Here is an 18,707-nt window from a genome sequence, read left to right as displayed (position 1 = left end):
CTCGCTTTTTTCTGCAAGCCTTGCCTACTACTACTACATTAACTTACCTACATTAACTTAACTACATTAAAATATTACCTCAAAATGTAACTTGTGACAGGACGTTGCAGCAATTTTTTTTAAGTTTTCAATTAAATTGTCATTTTTCCAATCGAAAAAAATTTAAAATGTGAGATGGAATAAATTGAAACAAATTTAGAGAAAAAATCCGGTTTACTTGATGCATAAATTAAAGAAAATATGTAATCATGAGTTGGTCAATGAAACAATTTTTTTGTATATATTCTTACTTCGCGTGTTCAAATTAGCTGTAGAATTTGGAAAATGAGTTTCGGTAAGATATAATTGATTCGATAAAAAAGGATCGTTGGAATTTTTATTTTTTATGTTAACTTCATTTTATATTCATATCTAACGTGGCTCCTTTTGAAGCCTCTTAAAAGTTGTTTTTTTTTACAGCCCCTTAGAAATTTGAGAGGTTAAACCAGAATTCCGAAGTAAATCCTGCAGAATCGCGTAACCTTTTCTTAACTTAGTGGGTTACATAGTTTTTGTGCCCATTAATCGAACAACCGGACCTATTTTGTACCCTGTGTTTTTTGCGCCACCCAATTACAATTTGTGTTGTTATATAGCACGTTACTATGTAGGAAAGCATGTCCACCGGAGGACGTAAAAGACATATGCCCACTAAGCTGGGGTTGGGGATAGATCCGAAATTCCCATAACTGAACTATCCAATAGTAGATCAAATCTGGCTGAAATCGGACACAATCACGTGCGCTATTAAATTAAGCACAAAAGACAGCTTTTCAACGCTCCGTTTTTAGAGGTACCACACTGCCTTGATTCAATCCATCAATAACTCGATTCGAAGTTTTCAAATGTCTAAATTTTATTAGTTCAGGCAATTGTAACTGGCGCTACAGACTTTCAAGATTTTCAAACTGGCACACGCGTGCTTTAAATGTCGTCAATCTTTGCTCGGCAATGTTAACCTCTGCTAGCCTTATCATCTCTAAATAATGAATAAGAGAAATGGAGTTGAATTTGTACCCTCGAGTTTGCGACCTAATGTTGGATCTAAATTCTGCATCAATAGACTTTGCAGCGAATAGTTTGCAGTTGAGTGTTTAGTTTATTTGTGTATATTTGATAAACTAACAGGATATCAGATTGAGCTCTAGCCTATTTGATAGGATTTTTAAGCCTCTCTAGCTAGGCATTACAGCTAGATTAACCTTGATTGTCATGAAAGTTTGCTTGAAAGAGCAAAATGGTCGAGAACTTTCGACACCCCATCTTTAGCATTGAGGTATGATCAACTTCACCTCATTTAGATTGTTGATTAATACCAATAGTTTACTCTGTATTCAACAATGTTGTGCACAAATCGAGGGTTCTTATTAGTACTATTTAGTATTGTATTGCATTTATTTTTTGCTTTATCTTCTGCAGATGAAGATGTCCAAAATAAAACTTACAATATTCTGGCTGTTATGCTGTGTTACAGAGGGCACTTGAATCCTGGATCCGGTTTGTTGAGTTATTGAATCAATTAACCAAAACTTATTTGCTGAATGTTGTATATTTTCAGGTATAATACGGTCTCTTCTGGAGCGGAAGCACAGCGTGACTTTATTTCTGACCAATTTCTGCTCAAAAGAAGCAGCCAAATTAATTCCAAATGTGGAGCAGGTCGTTGAGCGTGAAGTTCTCCCCGAGCATGATTTTGATCGCAATTTTTTCAACCAGTTCTGGAACTTTCATAAGATTATGCACATCAATGGAACTGTCCTACTGTATCACGAGGTTGACGAGTTTCTCAAAAACTCCAAGGTGAAATTTGATGGAATGTTTGTAGACTTGGTTGCCGCCGGAAGCGTCATTGCAGCGAAGAAGCATGGCGTGCCTGTTGTTGCCCAATTTATGGGCCCGGTAATGGAACCGTTCGCCAATGCGACTCCTTATTGGGAGCGCCACGAAACACCAGTTGAAAATCCGCTGGTAAGAATCTATATGCTTAGTTAGTTGTGGTCTAGGCTATAATTTGATTTTTGATACGTATTATCGATATTTCTTGTTTTCTTCAGTCAAAACTTGTTTCAATTTTTGCTTGCGAAAAAGCGTACATTCAGCTTTATATTTTATTGGTTGACACGACTTGACGAGGAGCTTTCTTCTTTCTGCTGTTTAATTGCTCTCGAACCAAGTTCAAAGCATTTATTGTAAACGTGTTGGTCTTTTATGCAAGATTTAGCTTGACCGTTTTGACTTTTCGAGTGACTTTTACGGCCTTGACTTTTGCGTGATCTAAATTTCTCACAATTTAACAATTTTAAGCAGCTTTTACAATTTCACAATTTGTGGCGCCAATGCACTGATACAAATAAAAAGTGCGCCACCACCCCCGGACTGAAGCAGGCTGCAATGGATTAGAGCATCCACTGGTCGTTCGAGAGCGATTCTTCCGACCTTAGTTGGTGATGAGTCCAGTGAAGTCGAGCAATGCAATACACTGATTTCCTATTTTGCCTATTTAATTGTACGCAAAGAGTCATCTTTTCAGTTGCTCTCGAACGAAGTTTGAAGCAATTATAGTAAACGGGTTGGTCTGTTTACGACTCGAAGAGGAGTATTAGTTTCTTACAGGGATTTTTAGCTGAAGAAAGTTTCTACTTGAATTTTGTCTTCTTTCCTTTCAAACATTTACGGCTTTTTTTTATAAGTTGACTTCTGTTTTGGAACATTGGACTATAACAGTAGCTTAGTGTGTCATGTGTAGTAATTAGGAATTACTGGCGATATTCAAGGTGAAAAGGTCATTTGGAAAATTTTGATACCATATAGGTCCCTCCTACCAATCCAAACTACAGACCAATCACCTGACTATAAAACATTTCTGCCTGCCCAACCAAATACCGTCCCCCAACTATCCCAACTAGGCGCAACTAACCCATTACGCCTATCTAAACCCCTATTTCCTGCCTACCCACCTCCTACCTAACCCCTACTCCACAAAAAATAACTGTACCCTGCTTACAACCTACCCCATTCTTAACTAAATTTGATTGTTTCTAAATACTGCTTAGTTTTATTTCGTTTTTTATGTCTTAAATAGGTAAGATTGGTGAAGAGATTTATTGAACGTTTGTGGTATTCTATCGGCCATGTTCTTTTTGTAAAGTTTTCGCTTGACTGTGTAGACTTTTCGAGTGACTTTTGCATCCTTCACTTTTTGCGTGGTCTAAATTTCTCTCGTTCAAAATTTTAAGCAGTCTTACTCAATTGGCGGCAGTTCACTACTAAAATTCAAATGAAATGTGCGCCGAATTAGTGTCATTTTTTACCTTAATTTTTTAGCAGTGTTTGTGGTATATAACAACTAATGACGTCATTTCAAGCCGGTCTTATTGAACTTTGTTACTCCCCCCGCTGAAGCAAGCTGTAATAGATTCGAGCTCCCAATAGTCGTTCGAGAGCAATTCTTTAGACGTTACTCGTTTATGTTTTAAATCATTTTTCTGAATTCACGCTCGTCTGTTATTGACGCTCGAGTTTATTATAGGATAACCCGAGTGCATTGATGGCAATAGCGGGAGGTTTCTTTTCTGGAGTGTACGATGTCTTCATTTCATATCCCATCTACCGATCTATTAATGCAATTCATGCAGATAACGGAATGGAGCCAATCGAGTACCTAAATGGCCTGATGCCATTCGGTTATTGTCAGAAGAACGTCATGTATATAGCACACGGAGCTGAACCTATTATTCAGAGGCCTGGCTTTAGGCTCGAAAACATGATTCCGATTGGTTAGTATGCTTATAACGTAAACTTTTCTTATGTTGTTTTCAATAGCGGCGATATTGCCCTTCCCTTGTTTTCTACAATTCAAAGAATTTGAAGTGTATTGGGGCGCTGCCTTATTTTTTACGAATTGAAGACTTCTGTGACTTCACTTTTCACAAGATGTTATCTCAAATGCCACCGCTGAAAACAATTGTTTATGTCAATCTGCTGAGCAAAATTTGAAAGCAGAGAGAAGTTAGTGATTTTTTGCATCCAATGTTCTGAGGTGGCGCCAAAAATGTAAATTTTTCTAAGCAAGCGAATTTCTTTAATCACGTGAGACTTTTTCAAAAAAAGTTTGAACTCTAAATTTATCAATCATTTATTGATCCAAGTAGTTTTCCTCAATAATGCTAATATGCCATTTTACTTGTGCAAGCATTTTTGACTAAAAAAATATTTACTTGTTATATGCAATTTTGAACTATTTTCGTAAATTTGTAATTTACTTAGTACTCGGTTGATTTCTTGGCCAATGGTTGATGGCATTTATATTACCTCTAGTTGCGTTGGTGTTCTCGATTGGTGTTCACTTTTAGTTCTAGCTGATGCTTATGTTAATTTCTACTTCGACTCGATTCCGCAGTCGTCCCGTAGTGTGTTATGATCTGTTCAGACATTTTATTGATTATAGCTGCGAAGCTGTAAGCTGAGCGTAGCTATATTGCGATGCTCTTGGTTTTTTACAATTCAAAGAATATGAATTGTATTGGGGCGCTGTCTTTTTTTTAAGATCTGTTCACACATTTTCATGATTTTTGAAGTCAAATTGGAGTAGTGATTTTGGTCACGCCGAAACAGGAAATGAAGCGAAAAAGCGAGTGGTTTTGCGGCGTGAATTTTTTTCGCTCTAATTTTAAAATAGAGTGAGAAAACGGTGTTTGAACAAAAATTCGGTTTCTCGGTAGTGGTTTTTTGTTCACATGCGGCAATTTCACTCTGATTTTTACTGTTTTTTCGATTTTTTGGATCGGATTTTTTTCTAAATGGTTTTCCCAATCTATTCACAGCTCATTCTAGACCTAGTTTTTTGTTTGAATTAATTTTTCATTTCTCGCTAGTGGTTTTTATGGTTCACATGCGGCATTTTGACATTGACTGTCTGTTTTTTCTTATTTTTTATCTGATTTTTTCTAAAATGGTTTTCGCATTTCACTCATAGTTCATTCTAGGTCTAGGTTTTCTGTTTAGTCAATGAAAATTCTTTGAATTATACGTCAGGACTTGTCCTGCTATGTTTTTTGTTTCGTCGTCTGACGCTCTTTTTTCGTTTTACATTTGTTCACACCTCAAAGCTGAAAAGTCAAATTTTCTGAATGACTTCTTCCTCTCACTAACTGCTTTTGCGCGCGTGACGTCATTTCTCTCTCTCTCTCTCTCGCTCGCTCTCTCTAGCAAAAGTTTTTTTGCGTGATTAGATTTTGATCATAAGTGACTTACCTCACTCAATAAAAATGACTTTTGCACTTTAAAATTTAAGTTTATTTTGAATTAGTTAAAGGTCAAAGGAACTTATGTGTAATAAGGGTCCGAAATGAAAAGGCTTCTGCGCAGTAAGGAATTTTAACAAGCTTTATTAATTTATCGTTTAATTTTTTTACATAGCTTTTTGAGAGGCGTCGATAACTTTTTCAACTTATATTTGTATCTGTTTCTATCTCTATAATACGGCAGGCAAGTCTATTCTATCGCAGCTATTCCGGCAATCTGCCGGCTATGTTTTTTGAATTTAAATTGGAGTGATGATTTTCGTCAGGCCGAAAGAGGAAGTGGAATGAGAAACAAGCTGTTTTGCGGTGCGAAGGAAAATTAGATTTAGCAGTTGCTCAGCGAGGCAACCTAAAGTCAGCAGAATCAGTTTCGAAAAACGAAATTGAAATCGAAACGGTTTGAACCCATAAAGACTAATTTTAGATGGCTGCTACTTGGACTCCGTTCTTATAAGTCTTAGCTAACACCTCTAATGCTTATTGGTATTGATACTAGCCCCCGCATCCTCCTTAAGGAACAGGAGTATGCATAACCCGAAATCCAATCAAATTAGTTGGTACTTAAAATTTTTCTGTATAATTATCAATTTTTATTATTATTAGCCGCTTCAGCTTCTCAGCGGGCTCCTATAGCGTTTCTATGAATTTGGATTGTATGGGTGCGCTGTTTTTTAGGATGTTATACATTTTCAATGACTTTGATCCTTGAGGGAAACAGGATAAACAGGTAAAGCCCAGCAGGCATTAGGTTCCATTAGAGACCCAAAATAGGCTTAAGTATTCCTTCAAGTGGCGCAGCTGCTGGGATGGCCTTAATTTATGGTTAAAAGGTCATTTTTAGTTTTTGGTCTCAAAATGTTGCATTTTTTTGTTTTTTTTTTGTGATTTTTTGAGTTTGTTGGATTAGTCTTAGGTTGAAGTTTTTAAGAGTTGATGAAGGCCTTTGGCGAGAAAAAATTACTTGTTATGACCCTTTTATGAGCTATATGTTTTCGTACTACAAACAAAAACACGCAAGATGATGCTAACTTTGCAATTTGTTCAGGTTTTATTAAAGTTTGTCATGTTTTGTCGTCTCAGGGGCCAGGGAGTCTCCTTTAAGCTTTGATAATAGGACACTTTATTTTTTCTAGTAACAATGGAATGAATGGTTTCCATCCTTTAAGTCTCGAATTTTAGCATTTATTTTGATAAAATCTGCAATTGTTTTCAGGTTTTAAATTTTTTGACAAATTCTGTTCAGTCTGAAGGGCCAGAAAACTTATTCCCCCGTCTGATAAAAAATTTACTGCATGGCTGTTGGTGTCAATGGAATTGTTTTCAACAATTTATTATTTCGAATTTTGGAAATTTTTTGATAAATTTTGCTATTTTTAGAAAACATTTCTTTTATTCAGTTTTTCTTGCCTCAGTAGCCAGGTAACCTCCTCCAGGGTTTGATAAATTGTTATTACATAGTTGCTCGGTGCAATGGGATTTTTTTCAACATTTTAATGGAACGAAGTTCTATTTTTTGATAAAATATGAAATTTTTTCTTTTATGAATTATTTTCTTTTACCTGGTTTATCTATCTTTGAGCCGACGAATTTTTAAGGCTTGGAACTGTGTTAATGGATAGCCTCTAGAGACACAAAAATAGTTCTGAAAATTTTAATATCACGATTCTCAGCAACATTTCGTTAAAATGTGCGTTTGATTTCATTTCGTTTTTCTGTCATTTTCTTAGTTAATCGATCTTCACTGCCAATGAATTTTTTTCAGGTATTGCAGATATAATACTGGACCGATTTCAGATACAAAAATTGGTTTTGAAATATATTATTTGAAATAGGCATATTTAAGGGGATCAAATTTTAACTTCGGGGTAAAAACTTCAAGAGTTTCAGCAATGAGTATATTTTTCTTTAGTTTGTTTTAGTTTCTCATTTTTTTGAAATGTTTTTGTGTTTTGGCTGGCATTGTTAAATTGATCTGCTGGTCAGGTAGAGTACCTCTAAGTTTTTCATTCAATTCTTTGGATTGTATTTCGGGACTTGTCCTGCTGTGTTTTTTTACTTCGTCGTACTAAAATTTTTTTGCTTTCCCTTAGTTCACAGCTTGTTCAACATTTTGCATGAAATCTTTTTGACTTCATTGGGCTAGTTTTAGTCTTCTCTCATTCTGCTAAAAGTGTTTTTAGACAGCAGTTGCTCAGCAAAGCAATTCAAAATGAATAGAGTGAATATTAAAAAAAAACAAAATCAATAATAGAAACGGGATAAACCCAATTTACTCAAACGATGCCCGTTACTCAAACTTGGTTCTTAAATTCATTTTTTAATTAGTTTTTTTCTTCTTTCAATGCCAATTTTGTTCACGGGAGTCAATGGTGGCTATTTTCCGGCAACCTGCAGGCTATGTTTGTTTTTCGGTTCCCTCTATCTCAATCGGTGTTATGGGAATCAATGGTGGCTATTTTTCGGCAATATGGTATGTTTGTTAAATGATTTGCAGCCTAGTGCTCCTAAGCATTTTATGTTAAAAATTGAATGAAGATTTATTGATGGAGAGCCGTTTTTTTAAAAAAAATTTTAGAATAGAAATTTGTTTGAATTTTTGTGCCTTTTTAGTTTTTTCGCAATTTCTATTACAAATTGTAAATAATTGAGCTTATTTGTCTTGCGTGCTATTTTTGAGCACTTTCATAGTCTCGATTACTTGAGTCAATTTTTTTGTGATTTCGTTTATATTTCGTTTGATTTTACTACATGAAACAGTAATTGTGTTGTCCTGGTTTTTCAGGTTGATGTTTTTTGGCCGATCTTTCTCTTTAGTTGACTCTAATGTTTTCTGTGATTCATGTTTCCTCTAATGTTTTGTCTATAGATAGTACTTTTTTGCAACCTAGTTTGCTCGGCGAAGTCGAATTTGAGTCGTTTTTTGAGTTCTTCAGTCTATGTTTTCTAAGATCTGTTCACACATTTTCTTGTTTTTAAAGTCCATTTTATTAAGTGATGATTTTCGTCACGCTGACACATGATTTAGAGCGAAAAGCGATTAATTTTGCGGCGTTTTTTATTCTAATTTTTAAGCTGAGTGAGAAAGGGGTGCTTGATCAAAAATTCGGTTTCTCGCTTGTTGTTTTTCTTCACATACGGCAGATGGTTTTCCTTATCAATTCCATAGTCCATTCTAGGTCTAGTTTTTTGTTTTGTTATAGAAGGTTCTTGAATTTTAGGGCAGGTTTTGTCCTGTTGTGTTTTACAACTCGAAGAGGAGTGGAGCGAAAAGAGGGTGGTTTCTGTTCATACCGCTGTTTTTGAGAGAGCGAGAAATTGAGGTCTGAAAAAAGTTCTGTAAACGAGTCAAATTTTTTGTTCACGTGCCGCATTTTAAAGCAATTTTTTGTTAAGAGGTTTGGTTATGATTTTGTTTTAATTTTAGGCTGGCTTCGGTAGTGGTTTGAAGGTTTCTGGAAATTCATATGAATTTTATGTTATTTCAGAGGTTTTTCTTTATTTTGCGGATTTTCGGGCCAGTTTTGCGTTTTTTGACGATTGTTTTGTTTTACAGGCTCAAATCAGTATTGAAAAGGCCCCTTCTACTTGAGCAAATTTTAGATAACAATTGGTCACAGTTTTGTGGATATGAATCAATCGATTTTTTTCGTTGACAAATATGACAAGAAATGGCTAAAATTAGAACTATTTTAATTTTTTTACAGTTTGTTTTTTTTGTTTTTTAGACAAGTTTCTTAGCCTACTATGACTTGACTATGACTTGCCTATTGTTTTGCGAGCACCTGGATACCCTATTGGCTGAAAGGAATTTTCTTTGAGTTTACATGCTTTCGTATTATTAAATATTTATTAATTTTTTCCCTTTTTTAGTGCAAGGTGCTTTTAAGAGCTTCTTTTCATAATTTGGCCTGGAGTATTTTTAAAAAATTCACGTAAGTGGCTATAGTAAATACTAGTTGTTTAGATGAAGTGATTTTGGCAGAGATAGTTGTTTGGGAATCTCAATTTATAACAAAATTTGATCCGATTTTTTATCATATTTTAACAGATTCGATTTTATTGTTTTTACTTTTTTTTATTATTTTATTTCAAGATAATCATAAATTAGTGGAGCCATATTAGTAGAGGATTTCAACTTCGAGTCGTTTCCGGAATTCTTCCGGCTATGTTTTTTATTTCTTAATCACGAATTTTGTTGAGACAATATGACGTGTTATGTTCGTGAAGACTTTTTTCACTCGTACTGTTGCGACTCTGTATTATCACTCGAATAAAAATTTGGTCACAGGTGAGTTTTTGCCTCCTCAAAAATGACCTTCCTAACATTAAAATTGACTTGCTTACTTCAATTGAATTGAGTTATGGTCAACTACGGATACTCACTCTTAATTGCAGCTATTTAAGAGCAACTAATAGTAGCAAGAAAAATAAACAAGTTGAAATATTTCTATTATCGAAATTTGCTGGCTATCTGGCAGCTATGTTTTTCTTATTGTTCGTTCTGGATTGAAGAACATCGTGCGTCAAGCAATTGGATTACCAAAAGTGAACAATTTTTGTGAGTTTTCGCAATTAACCAAACTAAGCGAAAGGTGAAATTTTTCAGTTTTATTTATCTTCGATTCTTACAGGATTCCTTCCTGACGAATTGATGTATCCAGCTTTGACTCCTAAAATCGCACAATTTATTGAAGACGCCAATGGGCCAGTAATATTCATCAGTCTGGGTACGGTTCTTCTTAAGACACCAGAGGAGCTGAAGATGTTGTACGAGGAACTGAAGAGTCAACAAAATTACCATTTCATCTGGGCTGTTAAGACCGCTATGCTGAAGGACCTTGGAATCATGGAAGAACGTAAGCCAATCTTGGAGCAGCCCCTCCTATTTGCACCCCCGCCCCCGTTTTTAATCCTCCTCTTTACGCTAGCCTCCCTGTGTTAAAGCTAGCTATAACCGAAGTCAACCCCTAGTATGTTGTTCGAGAGCCATTTTTTCGACAGTAGTGGTTATTTTTTACTAGCTACCAAATCGAAAGCTGAGTGAGTTATTTTTGCCTTTTTCTTGGTTTTTCTATTCCGTCATTTTCATCATTAAAGTATTTAGGTCCAGGTAGAGTATCCCTCTGGAATTGGAGGATATTAGAGTACAATTAGTTTTTAGAAATCAATTTATCCTTCGTTCTTAGGTTTTTTTTAAATTGGTTTTCCGATACTATAAGTCTGAAGCATTTGCAGCTATTTTTTAGTAATCTGACTGATATAATTAGAGCTAAGATTCTGTGTCTAGATATATTGCTGCTATCGTGGACTTGTTTTCCTGCATTGTCGAATGCTTTTTTCAGTTTTTTTATTGCAAGACAAAGCTGAGAAAAGAACTTTTTAGCCTTTTTTCAGCCTTGGATTTGCTTACTTGTTTGTTAATAGCCGCGAAGCGATAGCGGCTGTAATTGGGGACATCGTGGATTTTTTTCTACTTCACCCACCCCCAATCCCTACCCCTGCACATCGTTCAGGCCGTAAGGGCCCCGTGCAGCCAAAGACCCACCTCCCACCGTCCCCCCCTGCACTCTTGTCTCCGCACCCATCAGCCCCTACCCCGGTGCCCCGTTAGTCCGTTATGTTTGCATTGTTGCTCTTGCACCGATATATTGATGGGAGTGATACAACGAGTACATCGAGAATGGTTAGATCTCTTCATGTTGTGGTCGTTTTGTTGTTCAGTTTTGGACCTATCTGTTTTTTTGTTACACTGTTCATTTTTTCTTTTTTTTGGTTTTTAGTAATAGTTTTAATTATAGTTTTCACCGTTGTTGCGTCTTTTTAGTTGCCCTCAATTGAAGTTTGTGGCAATTATGTCAGACATGTGGTCTGTTTTGCAATTTTTGGTTTTAGTTATAGTTTTCATCGTTGTTACGTCTTTCTAATTGCCCTCAATTCAAGTTTTTAGCACCTATGTTAATCCTGTGGTCATTTTTTGCCATTTTTGGTTTCACACTTAGTTTTTCGTCTTCGAAAACGGGATGAATAGGTAAAGCCCGGAGGGCGTTAAGTGGTTGAGCAGCCTCTTAGAGCCGTACGCTTTACTAGTGTCTAAGTATGCGATTCACCGAAACTGTTTTGAGGACAATTTCATGGTGTTAAGAGCCAATTTTATGGTGTTAATCAAAAAAGTTTGAACTCTTCTCAGTCTCAGTCACACAACCCCTTCCCCCAACGGTCCATCCTCCTCCACCGAGCGATTTGAACCCCCTCTCGTCCAACCCTACCCCTCACCAACGCTTGATTCCACCCCTTCAGTCATGACTCCCCCCCCCCCCCCCCCCACCTTACTCACCTCCCCAACACTCACCAAAACCTCTAATGCTAGCATCCCGAAGCCGCAATTGGCTACAACCAAACCCAACAGCCCTCCGGTTGTTTGCAAGCAATTCGTCGGACGTTACTCAGTTAGGTTAAAGGACTTTCACTCTTTCAACAGGAGAAAAGTTGAACAAAAGGTGAAGGCAAAAGTTTTTTAGGACTAAAAATTGTCATCTTTTTGTCATTCAGCCTTAGTTTTGAGCATTTCTGATGAGTTTCTTGTGATGATAAAAACGATATAGCGTTTAAGTTATTAATTGTTGGTAGCTAATTTGCCTCAATTTTTTCAAAAAAAGTAAAAAAAAAGTAGCAAGCGCAAATGAAAACATTGCAAAATTCTCCTCTAGACGGGGGTAGAAGTAGTGTTGTCCAAAATAATTCGATCTCTTCAAAAATTTAAAAATCAAAGTTTTTTTACGACAAAGTATCTATTTCAGCTGTTATCAGTGAGCGTTTGTTCATGGGAAAATACCTTCCACAAGGCAAAATTCTGCAGCATTGGAAAGTGAAACTATTTGTCACGCACTGTGGTTCCAACTCTGTCCAAGACAGTGTCTATGCTATGACGCCGATGATCACCCACCCAGGATTTGGAGACCAAGTGTACCTCTCCAACATCATTGGACGACTGGGAATTGGAAAATTTATGGTCAATTTCGACTATAAAAATATGAAACAGCTAATCGATGAGCTATTGGAGGAACGTGTTTATTTTGAAATGACTAATAAGTTGGAATTATATCGGAAGAAGCAAATTGACCTCGGTGGATTTGCAAAAGGTGCCAAGATTATCGAAGATGTGATTAGTGGAAAACTTGTTGTTAACAAAGATGTCCATCCGGATGATGTTTTTGGTATAAATCTGTTCGGAGTTCGGGCGACAGTATTGGGCGTGTTGTTTGTGATAACTTTGATTCTGATTTTGGTGTTGTACATTGTCCTACGACTGACCCGAGCTGTTCTCAGATTTGTGATTAAGTCAGATAGCAGCTCAAGAAAGGAAAAGGGCAAGAAGGACTGAAAATGGCGGCGGGTTTTTTCAGTGATGTTAATCGGTTGATTTATAGATTTTACTTTTTATACGAGATTTCATACTTTACACATTTTTAAATAAATTTTTTCGAAACTATGTTTTAATAACGGTTCTAAGACCAATCTACGCCCCTTTTCAGTTGACGAATTTACTCGAAATAGAATAGCACATTCGATAGATCTGTTTTCATGTTTTTAATTGCTCTCAAACAAAGTTTAGCAACTATATTAGACCTAGTGGTCATTTTTATGCAATTGTGTGTGTGCTACGAACTTTCCATCTGATCGGTTTTGTCTGAACATTTTACTTTCGCCCTCAACAACAGGATAAACAAATGAAGCCCGTAAGGTATCTAGTCACTGAGCAGTTCTAAAGCTTTATGCCTTACTAGTCTCTCAGTATGCGATTCAGCGAAACTTTCTTGAGGAGATATGAATTCACCGTATGACTGCGGTTCTGCATAGTTTGACCCCCCACTCACATACACCCACACCACCCTCCCACTCACTATACCCCACCACCACCACCACCCTCACACGCAATCCCGCCCCTAAGCCGCAGCCAGCTACTGGTTTGAGAGCAATTTGCCCGACGTTAGTCAATTATACTTATTTTAATCTGAAAAAGGACCATTTGATATAATAATAATAAATTGTTCTCAAGTATGTATAAACAAACAACATTGTTCAATGAGGTTTACATATACATACTCAAAAGGCCATCAAAAGGCAAAAAAGCCTTTGATATAATAATAGCCGTACATTTGATATAATAATAATAAATTGTTCTCAAGTATGTATAAACAAACAACATTGTTCAATGAGGTTTACATATACATGCTCAAAAGGCCATCAAAAGGCAAAAAAGCCTAGTCGTGTGATGCCTTTGTTGAAATCAATTTTTGTTCCAAACATGTTCAAGAAGGGTTTAAATATGACATTCTCTTTTTTGTAAGTAAAAGATAGTGCTCTCTATTGAGAAGCAATTATTGTAAACGTGTGTCTTCTTTATGCAGATTTTTAGCTTGACAGATTTTGCGTTTTTCTTTTAGAATTATCTGTTTCACGCACTTCTTGATTTTTGAGAGATTTCAATTGTTCTCACTCCGAAAGTTTTGTTAAAAAAAACGATGATTGGAGATAAGATGACAAGGCACTGATAGCCGAGTGGTTAATGCCTCTGTCGAGGTGAAGGAATCTGACTCAGGGGGTCTGAAAGAAAAATCTACGCCCCGCTTGTCATTCGAGAGCAGTTTTTCCAACATTAGTCGGTTTGTTTTGTATTACTCAACGGAGCTAATTTCTGTTGTATTTTTATTTCAAAAACATCGCTTATAAAAAAAATATTCAATAAATGGGAGCAAATCTTAATGTTTTGAATAAATTGTTTTTGATTGAATTGTTCAAAGTTTCTTTTCTTATTTTTTGGAACTTGTTCTTAGTAAGCCTGATACCTGCACTATTTGTCTGTTAAAAATATGAATACAGCCAACTTGAAATAGAACGCTGTGTTTCTGTCTTATCTCGTATTGACTTAGCCATGTAAGTTTTTTGGAAGTAGTTTCCGTTAGTTTGTAGAACAGTAGTTGCTATTTTTCAGCAAAAATATCAGATTTGGGTAGAAGTTGGTAATCTCAGCAATGGAAAAAGAAAATTGATATGATTATTCTCCGATATTCTCACAATTGTAAATTTTCCGTATAGAATATTTTGAACCTGTGGTTTGTCACTATTAGTAGTCTGCATTATTTGAGTTGTCAAGTACTTAACTGAAGAAATTTAAATGTTTGAACCCGATATTATTTTTCAGAGTGGATAAATTGATATATAACATGATGTGAGGGTGACAGTAATGATTCGTGTTGATTGAATTGAAAATGTCGATGCAGTATATGTACACGGTGCGAGATACCCACAGTCGACCAGTTACTGCCTTTGGCAAAAATCCTCACAGACGAGAGATATTGCTGGGGTTCGAAGGTGGGTTTAAGGCGGAAAAAAAGCAGCCTTTTTTCCCACTTTCTCGAAAAAAAAACGGAATATTTTCTGGATTAAACGAAATATTTTATAACCATTGAAGATAACTAATAGGCTTTCTAAATGGGAAAAGAGGAAAAAGATAATTAATAATAAACTGACTATTGAACTCTTGTTGTGATGAAGATTTGAGCTATGACGTGTGTAAGTTTAGATGGTGTGATCAAGACATACGACTGTGAGACTGGGTTCCTGGTACAGACCACAAATGAGCACGAGGGATTCATTACTGACTTTGCCTACTGGTAATAACTAAATCATACTACAGCTTCTGCAAATATGAAGTTGAACTGTTTTTCATGCGTAACTTGATAGCTGCTACTTTCCATTCCTCAAATAAGTGACAGTGATTTGTCAAATCTGTTTTTATCGCGTCTCAAGACGACTTAAGATCAACACTTGAGACCTTGATCCGTTTCTAACGAGCACTGAAAGGCACGAGAAGCTATCTTAAGAGTCAGATAAACTTGAGTATATTAAAGCCCCGAATTGTTTTTAATTGCTATCAAAGTTAAACAGCGATAATTTTAGGCGTGCTTGTCCAGAAAAATTTGGCTGACATTTTTTTGTTGACTTTTTTGAGGCACGCATTCTGGGTAATAAATAAAACCTTTCCTATAAGCTCAAGTTAAATAGCAGGAGCTACGTGATAGAAGGTTACTGTTTTGTACCAAACGTAATTTCCAAACTTAATTATGATTTGGGAAATGCTTACGGAAACATCTGTCCGCGAAGCAATAGCTATTATTGGTTTCATCGTGGTTTTTACAAATCAAAGAGTTTGAATGATATTGGCGCGCGCTCTTTTTTACAGTTCAAAGAGTAATAATTTTTGGGCACTGTCCTTTTACCACTCTTAGAGGAGTGTATGCTGATCTATCTTTTGAAATCCATCGACTGGTTGTGAAACGGGATGCAAAAGTCTTTGACGCACGTTAAAACAAGTGTTCAGGTCAATGTACTGACCAAAAATCAAAAGCAGAGAGAACGAGAGAAAAACTGCGGTTTTTGCACATGCAATATCTTGAGAGAGCATTATCTTGATAAAAATTGGAAGAATAAGGACAGAATTTGGCTAATTTTTGGTGCATTGGCGTTATAGTCAAAGCAATTTTCTAAGTTTTAGTTATTAACAACCGCGCTCATCTTCTCGGCTGGCTAATATTGCGGCTCTATTTTTTCCATTTGGTACAATTTGGTGGTACCTTGGTTCACAGCTTCTTGGAGACTTATAGAAATCTTTTTGACCGCTGGAGGCTACTTTAATTTTGCTCAGTGCTTTTAGAGCAGCCCAAAGATCGAAAAATAGAAACTGGATAAACACATACATAAAGGTTTTATATGCACGCGGCGTTTGAACTCTTCTCATTTGCCTTATTGACCAGGTATAATTTTTATTAATAACCGCACAGCGATAGCTTGGGCTATTATTGGCCTTCTATTGGTTTTTTTTACGACTCGAAGAGGAGTATTGGTTTTCTTAAGGTTTTTTCTACCGGAAGTACTATTTGTTCAGACGCTGTTTTGACCTAAAAGCGAAAGTAAGAAAAATCGAGAGAATTTTTTTGATCATGCGCTGCTTTTAGTGAATGACTTTTTGACTTTGAAAAGTAGTTTTTGACTGAATGGCACATAGATAACCGTTTTTAGCCGTTTTTTTGTCTAAGTGGCCCAGTTATTTTGCTTGTAATTTGGTTTTTTGTAGAAATGATTTTTCTTTGATGCCATATTGAAATGTAAACCTCGGAAATTGATACCACAGTGTTTTGCAGAGCCTAAACAATGTTTCAAGTTCAAAATTTGCACATATTTCTTGATTTTTCAGTTAATTTTTGGCTTTTTTTGTTAATTTCTTCATTTTTGGGTCTTTCAGCCGTCTTTTTGTCTAATTTCAGTTAATATGGTAACTTCCCTTGGATAAGTCTTATACTCAACTTCTCTTCCTAGCTGGATGTAATTTTGTTTTATAAAATTGTACATACGCTAATTAGATTTTGGTAGTTTTTTCCATTTTTTTCTGTTTTTTTGTTTATTGGTTTTAATTAAAAGAAATAAGTTTTGAGCTACATGAGCGACTTTAATTCTGTTTCAATAATAATTCAATCATTTTTTTTGCGTTAACTGTTTGAAAATTTTTTGCATTATTGCAGTCTAAAAATTTTTTTGACCATTTTTGCAAAATGTTTCAACATTTCGTATGTTTGAATATTGATTTTTCATTTTTGTGTTCTGTTCGGGAGGATGGATGTTTGTCTCTGTTGACTCGCTGTCTTTTCTATGTCTCGAATGCTGAACAATGAAATGTATTCGTTTTTCGTGATTTTTTCAATTTGATTTTTAACTTTCAAAAATGAAAAATTAGTCTTCGTTACGGTGTTCCTCACATCGCGTCCATATTCCTCACATTCTAGTTTTTATCCTTCCAGCTTTGTTCTGGCACCTACGTCTATACTAGTTATACTGATATTTTCATTAGCTAAAAAATTGATTTCTGCTTTTTCTTAGATTTTCGTCATTTCTTTGATTTGCGACTGATTTCATTCAACATAAGGCAGTACTGAGAATTGGTTAGAAAGCCTTTTTACAATTTGTCACTTATTACTATTTATTGAAATTTTCTTCCGGCCTTAGAATTGTTTCTAAACAATTTTTTGCCTTCGAATTTTATTCTGTTGCTTATGTCTTTTCTATGATTGTTTTTAATTTTGAATTAGTATGAAATTATGTTGTCTAGCATATGTACAACAAGAAGAAAGTATATGTTGTTTTTGTCTTAGTTGCAGTGACTCGAATATCTAATTGTAGTGGCTTTCTGATTCTTAAATTTGAGTTTTTTTTGTGAAAAATTTAACATAGTTTCTAAGTTACTAATTTTGTCTTCCGTTTGCTTTCGCGATCTGAATGACGAATTATTTGAGTGCAATTGTTAGCCCTGTGAGTTTTTTCAGCCTGTCAGTTTTCTGATTATCCTAATTATTTCGCACTTTTTTAACGTTACCAATCGTTTTCAATAATATAAAATTTTGCTGCATTTTGTTTCTCTTGGTGACAGTGGTTCAAATTTCACCACTTTTTAGATCAGACCTAGGGAGGTAATGAGTTAATGGTTTAATACAAAAGGTAATGGCTTCAGTTGCAATTGCGTTTTTTTGTAAAGTTCTGACACTTCCAGTCGTTTCCGGAATTCTTGCGGCTATGTTTTTTATTTCGTCGTTAAGATCTTTGTTACGACCATATTAGGTCGCAATCATTTTAAATCTGCTAATTGCTCCTTCATTCATGCGGTTTCAGCTGAATTGCGTGCGTCACGTCCTTTTTAATTCTTAGATGAGCGAGTTTTTGTCCATTCGCGTGTGATTAAATTTTCGGTCACGCGTGACTTACCTCCTCTCAAAAATATTTTTCTCACCCTCAAATTGACTTATCTTCACTTTAATTCAAAGACATAAGGTCAAGTGAGTGCGTGTCACTCTAATTGAAGGTGATCTAAGAGCAGCTAACAGAAGCAGCAATAAGTTATACCGATTCTTCATCAAAATAGAACACCTCTGCATTTTATGAAGAAATGATATTTTTTTTGGAAATCAGCTGTTTTGTTTTGATATTAATCCTTGTATCCTTTTACTGAGAAGCAGGAGCACGTCGAACTAAAAAATAGATCAAAATTGTTGGGCTCTTTGATTTTTTTGTACCCACACTCATTTTTGTTTTTCGGTTTATTCATAACCGGCAGCTGGGGTTATGGGAATCAATGGCTGATACTTTCGTGTAGTCTGCAGGAATTTTTTAAGTAGTCAGTGAAAATTTTTCAAAATTGTTGTCCTGTTATTTTGTTTGGTCGTTACTTATTTTGTTGCGACCGTTTTCATATGTGCCAGAAGTGAAGTAGCGAACATTCTTCTACCAGTTTGCAGCGAAGATGGTGTGGAATTCATT

The 18,707-nt window shown here is 35.7% G+C and overlaps 3 protein-coding genes across 5 annotated transcripts in view; 2 read left to right on the top strand and 1 right to left on the bottom strand.

Moving 5' to 3' along the window:
- Positions 1–18,707, bottom strand: part of LOC142358508 (large ribosomal subunit protein uL23m-like) — a 486,669-nt gene that overhangs the window by 414,237 nt on the left and 53,725 nt on the right. The gene's annotated exons all lie outside the window — the stretch shown is intronic.
- On the top strand, positions 1,236–12,831 carry LOC142335203 (putative UDP-glucosyltransferase YojK). Of its 2 annotated transcripts, none has more exons than XM_075383589.1 (5): positions 1,236–1,536; positions 1,598–1,839; positions 3,569–3,815; positions 9,974–10,198; positions 12,140–12,831. In XM_075383589.1, exons 1-5 carry the CDS (start codon positions 1,380–1,382, stop codon positions 12,721–12,723), a joined length of 1,455 nt encoding a protein of 484 aa, XP_075239704.1. In that variant the 5' UTR covers positions 1,236–1,379; the 3' UTR covers positions 12,724–12,831. The 2 variants fall into 2 exon arrangements, with proteins under 2 accessions (XP_075239704.1, XP_075239703.1); XM_075383588.1 differs by having other exon boundaries at positions 1,598–2,007.
- The window catches only part of LOC142358464 (uncharacterized), a 96,830-nt gene continuing 92,639 nt past the window's right edge, over positions 14,517–18,707 (top strand). For both annotated transcript variants that reach the window (XM_075409861.1, XM_075409866.1), the window contains exons 1-2: positions 14,517–14,714; positions 14,926–15,016. In XM_075409861.1, the coding sequence (XP_075265976.1) occupies positions 14,612–14,714; positions 14,926–15,016 (194 nt within the window). In that variant the 5' untranslated portion in view covers positions 14,517–14,611. The remainder of the gene's footprint in view (positions 14,715–14,925; positions 15,017–18,707) is intronic.

This window comes from Convolutriloba macropyga, chromosome 2, assembly GCF_964194025.1.
Source record: "Convolutriloba macropyga chromosome 2, txConMacr16.3, whole genome shotgun sequence".
NCBI lineage: Eukaryota > Metazoa > Xenacoelomorpha > Acoela > Convolutidae > Convolutriloba > Convolutriloba macropyga.
This window is presented reverse-complemented; position numbering and strand designations above follow the sequence as displayed.